Source organism: Sparus aurata, chromosome 10, assembly GCF_900880675.1.
Source record: "Sparus aurata chromosome 10, fSpaAur1.1, whole genome shotgun sequence".
Lineage (NCBI taxonomy): Eukaryota > Metazoa > Chordata > Actinopteri > Spariformes > Sparidae > Sparus > Sparus aurata.
Window position 1 is genome coordinate 18,423,900 of NC_044196.1, and position 19,257 is coordinate 18,443,156.

Here is a 19,257-nt window from a genome sequence, read left to right on the forward strand (position 1 = left end):
ACCTTGTACCTTTGGCCTGCTAGACAGAATTGTGTAATTTCGCAGTCCTTTTTATATGTTTATTGAGTGCACTTTGGACATTCAGCAGCTACATTGTGCTTTGGAACAAGTTAGCTGCAGTTCTACTGTACATTTCAACACAATAACTGCTTCGAAACATACACTCTGTTACATACCGGTCTTTTACAATAGCATTTGTGACCAACAGAGCCCAGTGAAGTAACATCATAAAGTATTTGATGTGAGGACAGTGACGTTACATAATGCGAAAATAGTATAGTAATAACCAGGATGTGTGGTTGGAAAGTAGGATATGAAACAGCAGTGACATCTTGACACAAAACAAAAGAAAACCAAAGAAAATAAAGCATGCAAAAACAATAAATCTACTTGTAATCAAGAGTATAGTAAGTATTGTAGCTATTGCTTCTGTGTTATCCCAACTATACATTAGATTTGTCAGACCAGTGATATCATAATGAGTCTGCCTGGAAAAACTTCATCCTAAAGGTAGCAATGTCAAAACAACTGAGGGAGTTATGGATCATATGACCTGCTTGTGTAGTTGCAAAAATTGCTTCGTAGCCAGACTATCAACAGCTACTGTGAAGACTGTGTCCATGTTTCAGGGTAAGCTTTTTTACATGTCGGACAATTATTATAGTGTTTGTGTTAAAATGTTTATCGAAGTTGCAGATGACATGCTTGATGCTTGATGTTGTATAATTTGTATTGTGATCTGTCAACCTAGTAATAAAGCTTAAAACTGAAATGTCTTGTGTTGCTTACAGTCTTTATTTCAGTCACAAAACTCTTTGACATCTTCATCTTGTTTGTCCCCAGACTCTTTCTGATACTGGTTGTCACTTGACTGAGGAATGATGCCTGGAAAGCAATAACCTTCTAACTTCCTTCACTGATGTGTCCAGAAGAAACGCTTGAGTTTCATCTGGTCAGAACCCAGAATGTCGATAATGCAAAAATGTTATTAACAATTTCAAAGTGTTGCATGTCTTGGCAACAGTAAACCTGATTAAATCTGGGGTTGGTTAAATGGTAGACACCAGCAAGACCAAGGCAGATTTTGTAGGTATCCAACCCAAAAAAGACCTACCACTCCCTTCAGAGCCACTTCTCTGAAATCCTGAAGGTGCCTGGCGACACTGGCAGACAGCACAGTAGCTCTCTTTAGCCTACTGAGAGATATGTTAGCAACTACTACCCTATGCTTTCTTTGAATTTTAGATTAACAAATGGATAAACAACCGGTGCAACAGTTAGTTTGGGTTCGTTCTTTATACTAGCATTAGCTGATGCAGGAGGCTGTTGCCGTTGCTGCATCTCTGTACATTCTTTGGCTCAGGGGCAATGTGCTTAGTGTGTGAGCACAGCATATTGTTGTCATCGCTAACCATACCCAACTAGCTACCGTATGTCTCACTCACCTGTAAGAAAATGCCTTATGTTATTATGTTGAAAGTATACAACACAAATGGCTGGAATGGAAATGAAATGGAACTAGTCTAATGCCCCTTTATAATGTTGATATGTTCTTCTTACATATGAAACCAAACAATATAGATGTGTTTTCACAATGATTGATGTATGACACATAAACAATGTTTATAGTGTATAGAAAGTTTATGTTTAACCAGAGGCGGATATGGAACCTTAGGAATGTTGTTTTGAGTGAGTTCACATGTAACCTTGTGACTACTACAATTGTGAGTATTGGTTTCTGCTACTATAAAAGATGAGGTGAGACTGCCTCTCCTCAGTCATCATCTATGCGCCTCTGATGTGTGACTCTTGCTTGCAAGCGATAAAGAAACTCTAGAATAGAAACATTGTGTTGAGCTTGGTGTTTTGACCAACTGTCATCTGCACTAGACGAGTGACGGATTTTCAGTTGCCACGACACTCACTTCTGTACAGTTAGTATGTCAAATTCTCTGCCATTCTTGTGCCACTAGCTTGCTAACAGCTTTAGCAATACAGGCAGCCTGTGGGGAGGGGAAAACTACTTTTGTCTATTCTCATTCACTTTAAGTTTTATCTTGTACTTAACTTATCTTACTGCTGTTGTAATTTTATTAGGAAATGTTTTTCACATTCAGTCGTTAAGCACATATTTTTTTTCTTGACATTGGCCCAGTGTGTAATCTTGATCCCGGGAACCCACTGGTTTTCTATGGAACTGTTCATTTGACACAAGAATTTCCCTCAGATTCCAGCTCACTATCATGTTTAATGGTCATATGCGTGCTTATCTGCATGTACACTCTACTGCCAGGAACAAGGTGGTTATGTCAGGGGTGTTTTATGACTTTATGGGTCATATTTTAGTGATACCATGTATTCAGGACAGCTCAGTTTAATGTTTAAATGTCCAAAGTGGTTGTCAGCATGTGCACTGTGCAACCAGGAATGTCAAGGTCATGCTGGAGGTGAGTTTACAACTTTATGTATCATAAAGTTCATATATCACCTATTCAGGACAGAACTATCTAATGTTTTACAGTCCTGCGTGCTTGTCAGCATGTACCCTAAAGTGCCAGGTAAAAACAATGTTACAAAGAGTTGAGTGACTCTTATCTACAGTATATTGTCAGCAGGGGGTTCCCAACTTTTCCCAGGGACCGGACATGAGCTAAACCGAACAAATGATTATTATGGTCTTATGATAAAACAATGAAATGTGACTTGACCAGATTCAGTAAAGATATCAGGGAGCTTAAAATGACTGCATACTGTAACAATGAGATAACACAAAGAGAAACTAAAACAAAATCTGGCAAAATTGACTCTCTCAAAAGCACATTAACAAATCACATTGAGATATAAAGTCATTATCTGTATATTTTTAGTCAGTCTTTTCAAAAGATATTTAATTGATATGTTATAATTATACCATTGGATCATAATCAGCGCAAATGAATCTTGCTCCTGCATGAAGGGAAATTCGTAAAAATGAATTTCACATTCACTAGCAAGGACCACACCATCAACGAGATGCGTTTAAGGATTTATTAGTGACAAAGGAAAACGAAGTGTCGAAGATCTTGGTTCTTTTGAGTTCTTTGAGTGCGTTGTGGGGATTCTTGTAGAGAATCCGCCGCCGCTCCCGGGCAGCGACGGACCCCCTCATGGACCTACGTAGGAGAGGAGAGAAAGAAGAAACAGACAGAGAGAAATGGGGTGGGGGGGGAGGGGTGCAGAATACGAGAGCGAAGCAGATGAGAGGGTCAGGTGGTTATTTATAGAAATGCGGAAGTTGGCGCTGTTGAGGTGTGGTCCTGCTCCTGAAACTTCGCCAATTAAGCTTCAATACAAAACAATAAGTAATATGCCATTATTCATTATGACACAAAACTGTTTGGTATCAATCATAACAGGATTTTATCACCCTGAAATAAACTTGTGGATGGTGTTTACATTACAAAACTATACAAAGTACTCTAGTTCTTTGATTTTGCACATTGTCCAATAACTTGATCTTTGATGTCATCAGTCAGAAACAAATTGTTATTACTTTATAATAAAAGACTATAAGGAAATAGAGTCCTGCTGCATTTACACATTTTTATTTGAGTTAAACCTGTAAAGGAAGGAAACGTGAAAATAATCTGTCATTGAGTGTCATGTTTCTTTACCTTTCTTTTTTGGTAAGTATTTCTAAGGGAGACACTTTACAAAGGGCCTCTAATTTAATTTAAAAAATAATTTTAAGGTTATCATAGTTATGGACCACAGGACTCCAGGGCCAATCAAACTTGTTGGTGGAGCCTCTTTTCTTCATGACATCTATTTTCTGTAGTTTTACAACACCATTATGTGACTAAGCCACAGGTCAGGCAAGTGATAGCTGCCTGTGAAACAAATGAAAGTAGGACTTGTGCTATAGAGCTTCTTCTACAATACCAATTTCATTACAAGATCACCTAATACTGGTAAGTGTTTCCTTTCTTTCTCTTTTTTATATATTTACACCGCCAAACAGCCTTTAATAGGCGGCAGTAGTAGTTTATAGTTTAAATGCCATTTGCTTCATGTACAACTATGAAGTTACATTATCTATAGTATTCATTTATTGTGTTTTCCTTACGTAACATAAAGGTCCTAAACGCATAAATGGACTGTTGTTTATCAAAGTGCTTCTCTGTCTCACAATTATGAAGGAACTATGTCATTTTTTAATTACATAGTACTGTTCAAAGATAATAAATACAGTGTTGATTTTAGAATAGAAAGTTTCCAATCTCAAATCTAATTTTTTCTTGGTAAATGCATTACATTTGGCCATTCATAAAGAGTGGAGGAGGAGGTGCTGCTAATTATACTTCACCACTGGGTGAAACATAAAGAATGTAGGGTATGAGGAACCTTTTGAGCTTCAATATAAAATGTAGGTAGTCGGGATATTTAGTTTCCATGTGTTGTTTGTTTCGTGGGAAATAAAACAAAAGAGAGAGGAGTCATGAAATGTGTATTGAGGATTAATTTCACGATAAAGACGGTCAGAGGAATGTGTCAGGACATAAAACTGAATAATTGCCAAATCTGTGCAACAGCTGCTGAGATGGACGGAAGTTCTTCTACTTAATCCAGAAAAGGACATCGTAATGAGTACACCAAGGCAGAGACGGAAGGACAAAGAGGAAGACAAGGTTGAACAAGGTACTGAAGATCATTGTGTGGATATGGAACAAAATTACATAAATAAAAACTAAAGATTGCCACTGCACACACTACAACTACAATTTTTTGAAAATATTTATGGCCCAATAAATATGTTCAATTAGAGACCATGTCTTTTGAACTGATGATGAATTTTTTGATAATTTATACATTTTAATGTTAATATTCCATATTGTATTGTACAAATGTACGTAGTAGACCTTCTACAGTAAACTCATTTTGTTTACAATCAGATGCTGCACCAGCTGGACAAGAACTAAGTAAGTATTGTTTATATGTCTGAAAACATGAGCGCTTACTTCAGTTGGAATAGATTTTTGCAAAATGAATCACAATTTGGAAGAACTGAAACAAATGACAGAAGATGATTATTTCTTAAATATTGAAGAAAAAGAAAACAAAGAAGGATAGGCTGTGATTAAAAAGATACATATGTTTTTTAAAAAGTTCTTCAATCAATTAAATGATTAATAATGAATCAATGAATTAATCAATTAAGACATGGGTTATGCTCAATAAGTGACTAGTTGATCTAAAGTGAAAATATGTATCCTTTGTAAAACTGGCTCTCATCTGCTGCACAAAGGACATGTATATATATGGACAAATGTATCTGAGATGTAACTGATGAATCATAAAATTATGCTATGGAATAAAAAGTTTTTCTTTAATGATTGGTGACCAATTTAAGAATAATTATCTATGACACTGTGTTTGTCTCTCTTTCAGATGTTAAGCCTGACAAAACTCATCATGGCCTGATTAATCAGGGAGCCACATGTTACCTCAACAGTGTCCTGCAAGTTCTCTTCAAGACGACTGAGTTCCATGACAGGTTTGAAACTGCTGTTTTTATCTGTAATAAGGAGAGTAAAATAAATCATATCACAATATTAAGTAAATATCAAAAGGCAACTCTGGACCAGACTATAATATTACTTACCTAGGTGCATCTGGATGTTTCAGACCCACAAATATACATCAGGGAGCATTTTAATACAAGCAGTAAACAGTCACTATTCACTGAGAAACTATTGTCTACCTAAAGGTTGGGTCCACAATCACAAACAGATCTTCAGCTCAGAGAAATCTTTGAGGACCTGAAGAAAAACACATGCAGAACAGAAAACATCACAACAACATTTGGGATTGAAAATGGTAAGATGGGCAGTGTTGTGAAGCTTCAATGAAATCAATATATTAGATCCAGTATAATGTGTCAATCTATATGTATTTTGCAGTTTATGAACAACGTGATGCAGCTGAATGTCTGAAGATGATTCTAAATAAGGTCAGCCGACAGGCCGCAGAGGTGAGCACTCAAATATATCTACTATATTATTGTGAAGAGGCAAATGAGAATGATGTGTGACAATTGGCATTTTTATTTGAAGGTCTTCAAGGGAGAGATGACTCACGTAACAAAATGCTTAGAAGGCCACATAAATGCAAGGACAAAACCAGTCTGGACTCTCACTCTGTCACTCAACGATACTCCTGACACAACCTTCAGTGTGGTGAGCAAAGTTCAGAGTTCTTGATTAGCATGTGAACATGCTGAGCTAATACGCCATTTATTACAACATTTGTGTTCCCACAGCAAAACAGCTTTGAAGGGATGTTCAAAATGAAAACATACACAGGAGATAACATGGTGCCCTGCAATGAATGTAACAAGAAAACAGAAGCAACAAGTGTGAGTTTTGAGCTGAAAATGAAAACACAAACAACATCCAGGTCAATTTTAATACTGGAATTTAAATTAAAATATTCTGTGTCATAGGGTATAGTGTGTGATGATGTTTCTTGTGTTATTTAGAGATGTGAGATGGTGGAAGCTCCTCAGATCTTGATTCTTCTCCTCAAGAGATTTGTCTATGACTACAACACCAGGTCACATTTAAAATCAGACTGCTGTGTGGAAGTGCCATGTGAATTACAGTTGGAGGCAAGGAAAAGTCATTTTGTCTGTGGTTTCCATTTGAATGACCTTAGTTGCTTTTAAAATAATTCCATGCACCTGACTGTGTTCTTCATTGTAGAACAAGAACAAGACATACAAACTGTATGGGATGGTGAATCACATGGGCAGTCTAAGAGGTGGACATTACACAGCCACCGTCCTGTTTGAGGACAACACCTGGTATGAGTGTAATGATGATCATGTCAGCAAGGTGAAGAAGATTTAACTTAATCTGTTCCATTAAGACGGTGCACATTTAAAACACACCAACAGAAAGATCAACATTAAAAAGACATTTACTGACATTGGTTTGCTTTTGTTGAACTGTGCAGGTTAAACACCAGCCGTTTGCAGAGGACAGGACTTTTAGGTATGTTTTAAAACATTTTATTTCCTCCAAAATAATTTGGAATTTTATACTTATCTGTAAGTGTTCATCACATGTTGTCCCCATATTGTTGTTTTTCTGTGCAAATAAAAACTTCCTAATCATTTTTCATCAGCTCCAGGACTGTCTATCTCCTCACATACAGAGGTACGACTATTGAAATACATATATGATTAATTAAGGTATAATATTAACATATGTTTGTTAAATTAGTTTTTTCTCTTCAATTTATAGCTACAGAGTCAAACATATCCCTTGAGATGAAACAGAATAAAGAGGATGAGGTACAGACTAGAGATGACAATGAGAAATCAAAACATCAGTCTGAAGGAGAGGAGGATAACACAGAAGAAAACTCGAACAACAAGTTTGAAGAATTGAAGGAAACTAACTCAAAAGACTCCTGTGAACGTCTTGATGACGAATCAAAGACAGAGATTGAGGAACAAGGAGGTAATGAGAACAAGTTCTTTTCTTTTTTTACAACATCATTGAATTCTTTTGTCAAATCTCTTCAAACTTGAGTGCCGGAAGCCAATTGTGACAGACGAGGTGGAAGAAGAACAGGGACAAGATATTGGTCCTAAAGAAGTGAGCGGAGACAAAGAACACAGAAAGTAATAGTAGAAAGAATAGAAATAGAGAGGCTACAGGAGAAGAGGGTGATGCAGAAAATCTAGAGAATGACACATCAATTAATAATCAAACAACAGTAAGTTAAGTGAGAAGATGTGAAGATGAAGAGGCACAGGAAAACGAAGACAGCAACACATGAGAAAACAGCAATTCTGAGGAGTTGAATGAAACTAGAGTAAAATATGCTTCTGTTAATATTGCAGAAAAGCCGAAAGACTCCTGTGAACAACATCTAGGTGACGAGACAGAGATAGAGAAGGAGGAACAAAGAGGTAAAAAGAAGAACATGTGTCCCACTGTCTGTAATTTCTATCAAGAGAATCATGTGTGTCTATGCCAGCATACAAAACTGACCCCTTTCCCTAACTCTGTGTGATTTATTTTATATACCGTCATTAGATACATTATGGAAAAATACACTGATGAGCCAAATTAAGTTTACAAACAGTACTAAAGTATTAATGGTGTAATGACACTGTGTTTTTCTGTCCTGTCTTAAGTGACTCCACCACAGAGATGTCATCATGGCCTGTACAATCAGGGAGCCACATGTTACCTCAACAGTGTCCTGCAGGTTCTCTTCATGACGACTGAGATCCACGACAGGTTTGAACCAGCTGCTTTTGTCTGTACAAGTACAAGGAGATCAATTCCAATGTAAAATGTTAACAAGAAATACTGTATAATAAGATGATTCATTTGAATGTATAAGGGTGTTTCAAAAGTGCAAAACTCTGTTGCTGAGCACATCAAAGCAGTAAACAGTCACTGTTCACTGAGAAGCTGCTGTCCTCCTAAAGGTTGAATCAACAACCAGATCAAGAGCTGAGACAAATCTTTATGGACTTGAAGACCAAAACATGTAGAACAGAAAACATCACAAAGAGTTTGAAGATTGAAAATGGTAAGTCGGGCAGTTATAAGGTGCTGAGAAGAAAATTAATACATCAAATTCAGTTTAATGTTTCCTTCTGCAGTTTATGAACAACATGATGCAGCTGAATGCCTTCAGGAGATTTTACATCACATCAGTCCAGAGGCCTCTGAGGTGAGAACCTATTTAATCTACAATGTTATTTACAGGAAAACAAATTAGAATGCTGTGTTGTAAATTACATTTTTTTCTCAAGGATTTCCAAGGACAACTGAGAGACACAACAAAGTGCTCCAAAGATCACATCATCAATGAAGAGACAAATCCATTCTGGACTCTCCCTCTGTCTCTGAAACATACTCCGGATACAACCTACAGTGTGGTGAGCAGACAGAGTTCACAGTTGTAGTTTAACGTTTATATATGATGTGAGCATGCTGAGCTTATATGCCATTTATTACAGCATTTGTGTTCCCACAGGAGAGCAGCTTTGAGAGGACTTTCCAACCAAAAACATACACAGGTGACAATATGGTGTACTGCAATGACTGTAAACAGGAAACAGAAGCAACAAGTGTGAGTTTTGACCTGAAAATGGAAACATGAACAATATCCAGGTCAATTTTAATACTGGAATTAATTCTAAATATTCTGTGTTATAGGGTATAGTGTGTGATGATGTTTCTTGTGTTATTTAGAGATGTGAGATGGTGGAAGCTCCTCAGATCTTGATTTTTCTCCTCAAGAGATTTGACTTTGACTACAACACCAGGTCACATTCAAAATCAGACTGCTGTGTGGAAGTGCCATGTGAATTACAGTTGAAGGCAAGGGAAAGATATTCTTATCTGTGATTCTCATTTGAATGGTCTTAGTTGCTTTTAAAACAATTTCATGTTCCTGACTGTGTTGTTCATTGTAGAACAAGACATACAAACTGTATGGGATGGTGAATCACATGGGCAGTCTAAGAGGTGGACATTACACAGCCACCGTCCTCTCTGAGGACAACACCTGGTATGAGTGTGATGATGATCATGTCAGCAAGGTGAGGAAGATTTAACTTAATCTGTTCCATTAAGACGTTACACATTTAAATCACACCAACAGAAAGATCAACATTAAAAAGACATTTACTGACATTGGTTCGTTTTTGTTGAACTGTGCAGGTTAAACACCAGCCGTTTGCAGACGACAGGACTTTCAGGTATGTTTTAAAACATTTTTTTTTCTCCAAAATAATTTTGAATTTTATACTTATCTGTAAGTGTTCATCACATGTTGTCCCCATACTGTTGTTTTTCTGTGCAAATAAAAACTTCCTATTCATTGTTCATCAGCTCCAGGACTGTCTATCTCCTCACATACAGAGGTACGACTATTGAAATACATATATGATTAATTAAGGTATAATATTAACATATGTTTGTTAAATTAGTTTTTTCTCTTCAATTTATAGCTACAGAGTCGAACATGTCCCTTGAGATGAAACAGAATAAAGAGGATGAGGTACAGACTAGAGATGACAATGAGAAATTGAACCATCAGACTGAAGGAGAGGAGGATAACACAGAAGAAAACTCGAACAACAAGTCTGAAGAATTGAAGGAAACTAACTCAAAAGACCCCTGTGAACGTCTTGATGAAGAAGCAAAGACAGAGATTGAGGAACAAGGAGGTAATGAGAACAAGTTCTTTTCTTTTTTCACAACATCATTGAATTCTTTCGTCAAATCTCTTCAAACTTGAGTGCCGGAAGCCTATTGTGACAGACGAGGTGGAAGAAGAACAGGGACAAGATATTGGTCCTAAAGAAGTGAGCGGAGACAAAGAACACAGAAAGTAATAATAGAAAGAATAGAAATAGAGAGGCTACAGGAGAAGAGGGTGATGCAGAAAATCTAGAGACTGACACATCAATTAATAATCATACAACAGTAAGTTAAGTGAGAAGATGTGAAGTTGAAGAGGCACAGGAAAACGAAGACAGCAACACACAAGAAAACAGCAAGTCTGAGGAGTTGAATGAAACTAGAATAAAATATGCTTCTGTTAATGTTGCAGAAAAGCCGAAAGACTCCTGTGAACAACATCTAGGTGAAGAGACAGAGACAGAGAAGGAGGAGCTAAGAGGTAAAAAGAAGAACATGTGTCCCACTGTCTGTAATTTCTATCAAGAGAATCATGTGTGTCTATGCCAGCATACAAAAATGACCCCTTTCCCTAACTCTGTGTGATTTATTTTATATACCGTCATTAGATACATTATGGAAAAATACACTGATGAGCCAAATTAAGTTTACAAACAGTACTAAAGTATTAATGGTGTAATGACACTGTGTTTTTCTGTCCTGTCTTAAGTGACTCCACCACAGAGACGTCATCATGGCCTGTACAATCAGGGAGCCACATGTTACCTCAACAGTGTCCTGCAGGTTCTCTTCATGACGACTGAGATCCATGACAGGTTTGAATCAGCTGCTTTTGTCTGTACAAGTACAAGGAGATCAATTCCAATGTAAAATGTTAACAAGAAATACTGTATGATAAGATGATTCATTTGAAAGTATAAGCGCGTTTCAAATGTGCAAAGCTCTGTTGCTGAGTACATCAAAGCAGTAAACAGTCACTGTTCACTGAGAAGCTGCTGTCCTCCTAAAGGTTAAATCAACAACCAGATCAAGAGCTGAGACAAATCATTACGGACCTGAAGAGAAAAACATGTAGAACAGAAAACATCACAAAGAGTTTGCAGATTGAAAATGGTAAGTTGGGCAGTTATAAGGTGCTGAGAAGAAAATTAACATATCAGATTCAGTTTAATGTTTCCTTCTGCAGTTCATGAACAACGTGATGCAGCTGAATGCCTTCAGGAGATTTTACATCACATCAGTCCAGAGGCCTCTATGGTGAGCACTTATTAAATCTACAGTGTTATTTACAGGAGAACAAATCAGAATGCTGTGTTGTAAATTACATTTTTTTTTCTCAAGGTTTTCCAAGGACAGCTGATGGACACTACAAAATGCTCCAAAGATCACATCATCAATGAAGAGACAAATCCATTCTGGACTCTCCCTCTGTCTCTGAAACATACTCCTGATACAACCTACAGTGTGGTGAGCAGACAGAGTTCACCGTTGTAGTTTAACGTTTATATATGATGTGAGCATGCTGAGCTAATATGCCGTTTATTACAGCATTTGTGTTCCCACAGGAGAGCAGCTTTAAGAGGACTTTCCAACCAAAAACATACACAGGTGACAACATGGTGTACTGCAATGACTGTAAACAGAATACAGAAGCAACAAGTGTGAGTTTTGACCTGAAAATGGAAACATGAACAATATCCAGGTCAATTTTAATACTGGAATTAATTCTAAATATTCTGTGTTATAGGGTATAGTGTGTGATGATGTTTCTTGTGTTATTTAGAGATGTGAGATGGTGGAAGCTCCTCAGATCTTGATTTTTCTCCTCAAGAGATTTGACTTTGACTACAACACCAGGTCACATTTCAAATTAGACTGCTGTGTGGAAGTGCCATGTGAATTACAGTTGAAGGCAAGGAAAAGTTATTTTATCTGTGGTTTTCATTTGAATGGTCTTAGTTGCTTTTAAAATCATTTCATGCTCCTGACTGTGTTCTTCATTGTAGAACAAGACATACAAACTGTATGGGATGGTGAATCACATGGGCAATCTAACAGGTGGACATTACACAGCCACCGTCCTGTCTGAGGACAACACCTGGTATGAGTGTGACGATTCTCATGTCAGCGAGGTGAGGAAGATTTAACTTAATCTGTTCTATTAAGATGTTATGGTAAATGGAATTGCATTTCTATAGTTTCTTCTTTACAACATTCTTGCCACATTCATCCATTCAGACACACATTCATACACTGATGGTGGATGCTACAATGCAAGGTGCCAAACTGCATATTTGGAGCAATTTGGGGTTCAGTATCTTGCTCAAAGACACTTCCACATGCAGCCAGGGGGAGCCATGATTAGAACTTCTAAACACTAGACGACCCATTCTTCCTCCTGAGTTACAGCCGCTGCTACGTTACACACTTAAAACACACCAACAGAAAGATCAACATTCAAAACGAATTTGCTGACATTGGTTTGCTTTTGTTGAACTGTGCAGGTTAAACACCAGCTGTTTGCAGAGGACAGGACTTTCAGGTATGTTTTAAAAAAATGTCTTTTTGATTTTATAAATAATATTTTGGGATTTATTTATCTGTAAGTGTTCACCACATGTTGTCCCCGTATTGTTTGTCTGTGCAAATAATAACTTCAAAATGATTGCTCATCAGCTCCAGGACTGTCTATCTCCTCACGTACAGAGGTAGGACTACAAAAACACATAAAGGATTAATTAAGGTATAATATTAACATATGATTGCTAAATTCTTATTTTTTCTCTTCAATTTAAAGCTACAGAGTTGAAGAAGTCCTGTGAGACGAGACAGAATGAAGAGGGTGGCGCACAGTCTAGAAATGGCGCTGAAGGACAGGAGGATAACGCAGAAGAAAACTCAAACATCAAGTCTGAAGGGATGAAGGAAACTAATTCAGAAACCTCGTGTGAACAACGTCTGGCTGACAAGACTAAGACAGAGAAGAAGGAACAAAAGGGTAACAAGAACAAGTTCATTTCTTTCTTCAAAAGAAAATGGAATTCTCGCAAACATCCCTCCGAACGTGCAGCAGGTCAGAAGCCTGTTGAGACCACTTCAGAGGATCTGACAGACGTGGTGAAAGAAGAACAGGGTGACGATATTGGTCCTGCAGGACTTAAAGGAGACGAAGAACCGAAAAGAAATAGCAAAAGAAACACTGATGATGAAGAAACCACACCGCTGGGACATAGTGCAGAGGATGAGGGACAGACGAGAGAAGATGGGAAGGACGAGAGACTTCAGGCTAGAGGAGAGGAGGGTGATGAAGAAAATGTAGAGACTGACACCTTATTTAATAATCATACAACAGTGAGAGAAGTGAAAAGCAGTGAGGACGAAGAGGCACAGGAAAATGAAGACAGCAACACACGAGAAAACATCGAGTTTGAGAAGTTAGAACAAGATTCTCCTGTAAATGTTGGAGAACAGCAGAAAGATAATCAAAAAATAAAACAAGCCCCTTCCCATGGGGTCTAGGGAGGTCAGGAGAGGTCGCAGGATTAGAGATTTTCCTCTCCTTTTTATGTGTAACTTTTGAAAATGTTTTTATTTGTAACTGTGTTTTGAAAGGTGCTATGGTAATTTTTTTTCTGTGATTTCTTGGCAGACCTATGGATTCTTATCTATAATGAATTCCTCAGAAAGTCACACTAATTCCAATATATGTGCGTCATGTCTATGTGTTCAGACCAGAAGACATATTTTCATTAATTATGACAACAGGGAGTTCAACTGATTTTTAAAGTAGGACACCTCAACTGCCTCTCTGAGATTATGTGTTTCACCGGCAACCTGAAGCTCCATCTGCTGACGGTGTTGATGAACAGGACAATCAGTTGAATATGTAATCTGTATGTGTTCATAAATGCGACCCACCAATGTTATCAACAACACTCCTCAGCATATAATCAAGAATACAATAAAGGAATTAATGAAGTTTCTAAAAGTGGGATGGTACAATTTTGTTGAGTCATATTTATTCATTTGATGAATCCCATTGTCTTCCATTTATTAAACCACATGAAATGAATGTTTCTGACCCATATGACACAATAAAAGTACTTTTCAGTGTTTGATTTAAAATGAGAGGATCAATACATTTTCATGGCATTACGTAATTAAATTCAGTGACACATAGTCAGAAATATACTTTTCCAATCAAGTGCACTGACACCTGTAGCCGCTTGCTCAGAGGCTGTGGAAAATTGTATGTCTTTTAACTATTATCAGAAGATATATTTATAATTAATTTGTTGTTGCTCCTGATGACAGTTGTCCCTCGATAAACATTGTCAAGCTGTGATTTCATTGAGTAATGATAAGGTTTCTAACTAGATACTGAATATAAATTAAGTTTACTCGTGACATTTCACTTAATAGATAAAGTATTTGAAACCCAGTGCAAAAAAAATCATCAGAACTTCTCCAGGACCATCACGAAGATCTTAGTAATTATCCATTTACAGTCCAGCCAGAGGGAAGTAGACTCTGGCTTCTCACATTTTGATGACATCACTAGTTTTTAAGTACTTTGAGGGCAATGGTATATTAAAGGATAAGTTGCCCCCTAAATGAAACTTAATTCATTATCTACTCAGCCTCATGCTGATGAGAAGTCAGTTGAAGTTTTGTCATCCACCGTCCTGTTCTAAATAATGGCAGTCCGAGCTGATTTGGGATCTCTGGGCTTCTGGAGACTTGGATTACACTGGACAAGCTTTAAGGAGCAAGTTTGTGGGTTTATTTTTCTACACTGGACCCACTCCACCTCAGGCAGGCTGATGGTCATACATGTCTGCATAAGCTGCAGATCTCTGTTGATGCAGCCTTCGTTGTTACAGCGGTCGGATCGAGGGCCCGGACCTTTCCACTCTTTCTGACACTGCCAGCCAGGCACATGCACACATAAGGCCCAAGGGTTGCTTAGATGAGACGTAACTGTGGAGCGACTTGAACCTTTGTGAGTTATAAACCATTAACATAACTTCCTTGTGGGGGCTAACAAGTCGCCTTCCACTGGTTCAACTTGCTTAAATATGAGTCATATTTCAGAAGAGCGCCCATTTGTGCTTGTTAAGCTAACTGCTTGTTAATGAGAGTTAAGAATAATCTGACAGCTGTCTGTGTCGGCTGTTTATCTTGCCACAAATCTTAAACTTCTTTCAGATATTGAGTTTATTGTGACTTTGCTGTTGTAAACATTGCTGTTCCTACTAACAGTCACAGTAGTCATTTCTTGGTTTTGTCACATTTTTAGATGTGAACCTGTATTTTTAGTTTGCACTTGCCCTCCAATAAATAGCCTTATAATAAACCAGTGTTTTATTGCTTATCAAGAACCACAGCTGAATTGCATATTTTCCAAACCTCAGTTTTATGATAATGTGAATAAACTCATGATGACAATAATCACTTTGAAGACACAGATGAAATGGCAGTCACATGTCAGTCACAGCTACACAGGATACACAGTTAAGAGTTTAGCATTCTATAAGTACTTTGTTTATTAATTTTACATCAATCAATCTACATATGGTGCTATTAAGGGCTGGATTTTTTTTTCCGCGTGCACATACTGCCCTTTTCTGACTTTGAGCCCCTGCCCCTCTATAATCATGTGCACATCCCTGCTGCCAGCAGAACTGGTGAGTCTTCTTCTGGTCAGCTGTTCATATGGTGCACTTTACACACAGGTAGGAGAAGTCCTTCCTCTCAATCAAAATTTTAAACTATTTATTAGCAATTGTTTTATTGGAAAGTTGCAATTGATGCTCATAATACTTTGTAAATAGTTAATGCTTGGTAGTTCATGAGTTGCAAGTGATATTTTTAATCTTTACGATTGCTTAATTAATGTTTTTATTTTATTGTTTCTTAACAGTAGAATTACTGAACTATAACGTTACTATTTATTAATGATGGTTATTATAAAGTGTAACCAATGTTGTTAAGTTTTTTTAAGCATATAAATGAGTATCAGTCAAAATTGGCCAATAATTGCTATCTATCTTCTTCTGTAGGAGTCCAATTTTCGTCTATGTGCTGGCACTGATTATATTTCCTAATTGATTATTGTTCCTGTCAAAATGCAAATGTTGTGGATATATAGGCAAGGATTGGGGTGACATCAGTATTTCTAAAATCCTGACTACGGGTGACTTATTAGAGAAAATACTGTGAGGAAATTTACTTTAAACTTAACCCCTGGATGTAGAAGAAGTGGAAGAATTTGAGAAGAGAAATCCTCATCGTCTATGTGACTTCTCTTCACCAGTGGCATGCACAGACTTTTTGAAGGGTAGGGGCGAAAAGAAAAAAAAGGGCACATACAGCGTGTTCTCACCACTGAAAAGGGGGAATTTAGTGCATGTTTTTCCACCCAAGAGGGCAGTTTATCATGTTTTAACCAGCCAAGGGGGCAGTTTAGTGTGTTATGTCAACCAAGAGGGCACTTAAGTGCATTTTAGCTCCCATGAGGGCACTTTAGCACGCGTTTTTCAACAATTTCCCCGCCTGCCCCCTCTGCACACCACTGCTCTTCAGAGTGTCCTTGTTGCAAGTCTCGCGTGGTGAGAACTGATCAGTGATCTGAGTGTTAAGTGCACAGCCTGCACTGACAGAAACAGGCCTTATATATTCTGTTGGCAGTGTCTGAAGGAATGGAAAGGTCCGGCTCCTCGTTCAGACCGTTGTGAAAACGATGACTGCCAGTGCCCACTAGAAATGTTGTGGACCTGTTCTGATATCGTCTTCAAGGATGTGGAGGGGGTCGATGGCTGTCCCTCCATCCGAGCCTGTCCCCAGAGCCGGGCCTTGGCATAAAGTATTGTTTTTATTGTTGGTTTGTTTTCATTGTTGCATTTTTATTGTACGCTGGTTTATTGTGTTGGTCTTGAAGGGCTCGTGTTACATTTGAAAGGTTCCTTGCTACCTACTACTAACAGTATTATTCTCATTAGTTTTTTAGTTTTTATTGTTTGCATATTGATATGGATGCTGGCTTATTGTGATTTTCTTTTCTAAGTAATAGCCTATTTTATTTTCTCTACAACTTTAACTTTAGTTTTGGGTGTATGTACGTTATATGTTTAATGTCAACTTAAAATAAAATAAAATTGAGGACACTCCATCAATTTCATTTATTGACCTATCAAGGATCCCTATTGTTTACCTTGTATTATCATTTTCTATCAGTTCAACTTACTAGTGTGGGTCAACTTAAGATGTTTGATTTTAATTTGAGAGAGGTTTTCACGATTCTAGCCTGTTTTCCTCTTAAAATGTAATAGATTGTTGCATCTTTATGGATCACCCAAAAGGGTTAGGAATCTATCCATTGTAGTTTGACAAAATAGGGGCCCCCAAACAGCATCTTGCATAGGGCCCCCAAAAAGACAGAAACGGCCCTGCTTCTGAAGAAGCGGGTGAATAATGAAGATAGATGTAACTTGAAGATGTAAATTCAGCAACTGTCCGTTCAATATAATTCTTTTATACATTTTTTTTTTGTTGGCACAGAGATCCCGGGCTATTCTCAAAACATCCAGGGCTATAGCCTTGAATGCCAAGGTCTAAGGACGTGGAAAAAATAAATATCATCACCTCTTTAATATGTTAATATCAAAATTATTTTCCAAGACCACATAGTGCAGCTTTAACTTACTGGTTCTGTAGGATGGGACATCTCTATAACGGTGTGAACTTACATTTAATGTTTTTTTGACTTTGACTTTCACTTATGGATTTGTTCAGTCTCCTTACATTGCATTGCTGTTTTTCTTGTATAGTAAAAAAAATTAAAAACAATCACAGACTACAGGATATTGGTTAGCTTGAATCATTTCTATTTTAGAAGTGATGTACTCTGCGGCTGCAGTGACGCTCTGTTCGGGGTCTGAGGGGGTCAGTCAGGAAGTGTAACAAAAATGAACAGCATAAATAAATATTAACTAAGACCATTGAGTCTAATTATAAGAGCTGCTGTAAGTAGCTTTGTCTAACCATAATACATTGGTGAAATTGCTATACACAAGTTGTAGAAGACATACTCGGATAGTAGGTGAAGGGAGCACACGATTTCTAGCATTAAGTCATCGTTAAGCCATGAGACAAGAAATATCACCATATACCTCAAAATCCTATAATGTAAGAACCAGTATTCAAACGACAATAAAGAAACCTAAAACAAAATCTAATTTCTGTTCAATGGCAACGCGTCAAGAATCTGCCTCTCACCTACCAAGTGACTGAATTGGACAGTCACTACAATGATCCATCATTCCATTTAACTTCAGTAAAAGTATAAAGGTATTATTAGCAAAAACAGTATTTAAATGTTGTGGGGTGAGGTTTATTTAATCTGCCTTGGTTTTTGCGTGGTTTAGATCAGAACAATACATCACATTTTATAAACTGGTCAACTTTTTGAAAGTAAAATCATAATGTGAATAATGTCTTACCACAAATTATTAATGTTGGAAAAGTGAGGGCTTAAATTCTCGCAGCACTGTTGGTTTTAGATGTACAATGATACTTTGAATACTTCAGACGCAGACGTGAGAATGTACAGCAACAAATCTATTGTTTCATAATGAGAATATAGAAAAAGTTGAACACTGCGTAAAAATATGGACAAAACAAATCTTTAATCTCACTGAAACCTTGACTCAAACTGCATTAGAAACTACATCCTGGGGGTCATGGAGGTGGAACCATTTCTACTTAAGGGTCACATTGATTTCGATGTCAGTGATGGATCACTGCAGAATGATTACATATCTCTAAGTGTTTTGCAACCATCTTTCTGGCGTCGAAGCTGTTTTCACTCAGCAGAGAGAGTTTAACCTGAATGGACTGCTAGAAAGCGTAATGACCAGAAGGTGGCGCCATTGTCCTGGAGTTGGAGGGTGTGACGTTCAAAGACAATCAGAACTTAAATGGAAGGGTGGGGTACGATTTTCATTACCTGCCACTTTACATTGGCCTACTTTTATATTTCACTATA

The 19,257-nt window shown here is 37.5% G+C and overlaps 1 protein-coding gene across 1 annotated transcript in view; it reads left to right on the forward strand.

The window, feature by feature from the left end:
* Positions 1 to 3,850: 3,850 nt before the first annotated feature.
* LOC115590542 (uncharacterized) overlaps positions 3,851 to 19,257 on the forward strand; it is a 518,602-nt gene continuing 503,195 nt past the window's right edge. The window contains exons 1-13 of the mRNA XM_030431925.1: positions 3,851 to 3,950; positions 4,572 to 4,677; positions 4,932 to 4,958; positions 5,428 to 5,533; positions 5,747 to 5,856; positions 5,940 to 6,010; positions 6,093 to 6,215; positions 6,299 to 6,394; positions 6,518 to 6,646; positions 6,741 to 6,872; positions 6,994 to 7,031; positions 7,165 to 7,196; positions 7,284 to 7,502. Coding sequence (XP_030287785.1) covers positions 4,623 to 4,677; positions 4,932 to 4,958; positions 5,428 to 5,533; positions 5,747 to 5,856; positions 5,940 to 6,010; positions 6,093 to 6,215; positions 6,299 to 6,394; positions 6,518 to 6,646; positions 6,741 to 6,872; positions 6,994 to 7,031; positions 7,165 to 7,196; positions 7,284 to 7,502 — 1,138 coding nt within the window. The 5' untranslated portion in view covers positions 3,851 to 3,950; positions 4,572 to 4,622. The remainder of the gene's footprint in view (positions 3,951 to 4,571; positions 4,678 to 4,931; positions 4,959 to 5,427; positions 5,534 to 5,746; positions 5,857 to 5,939; positions 6,011 to 6,092; positions 6,216 to 6,298; positions 6,395 to 6,517; positions 6,647 to 6,740; positions 6,873 to 6,993; positions 7,032 to 7,164; positions 7,197 to 7,283; positions 7,503 to 19,257) is intronic.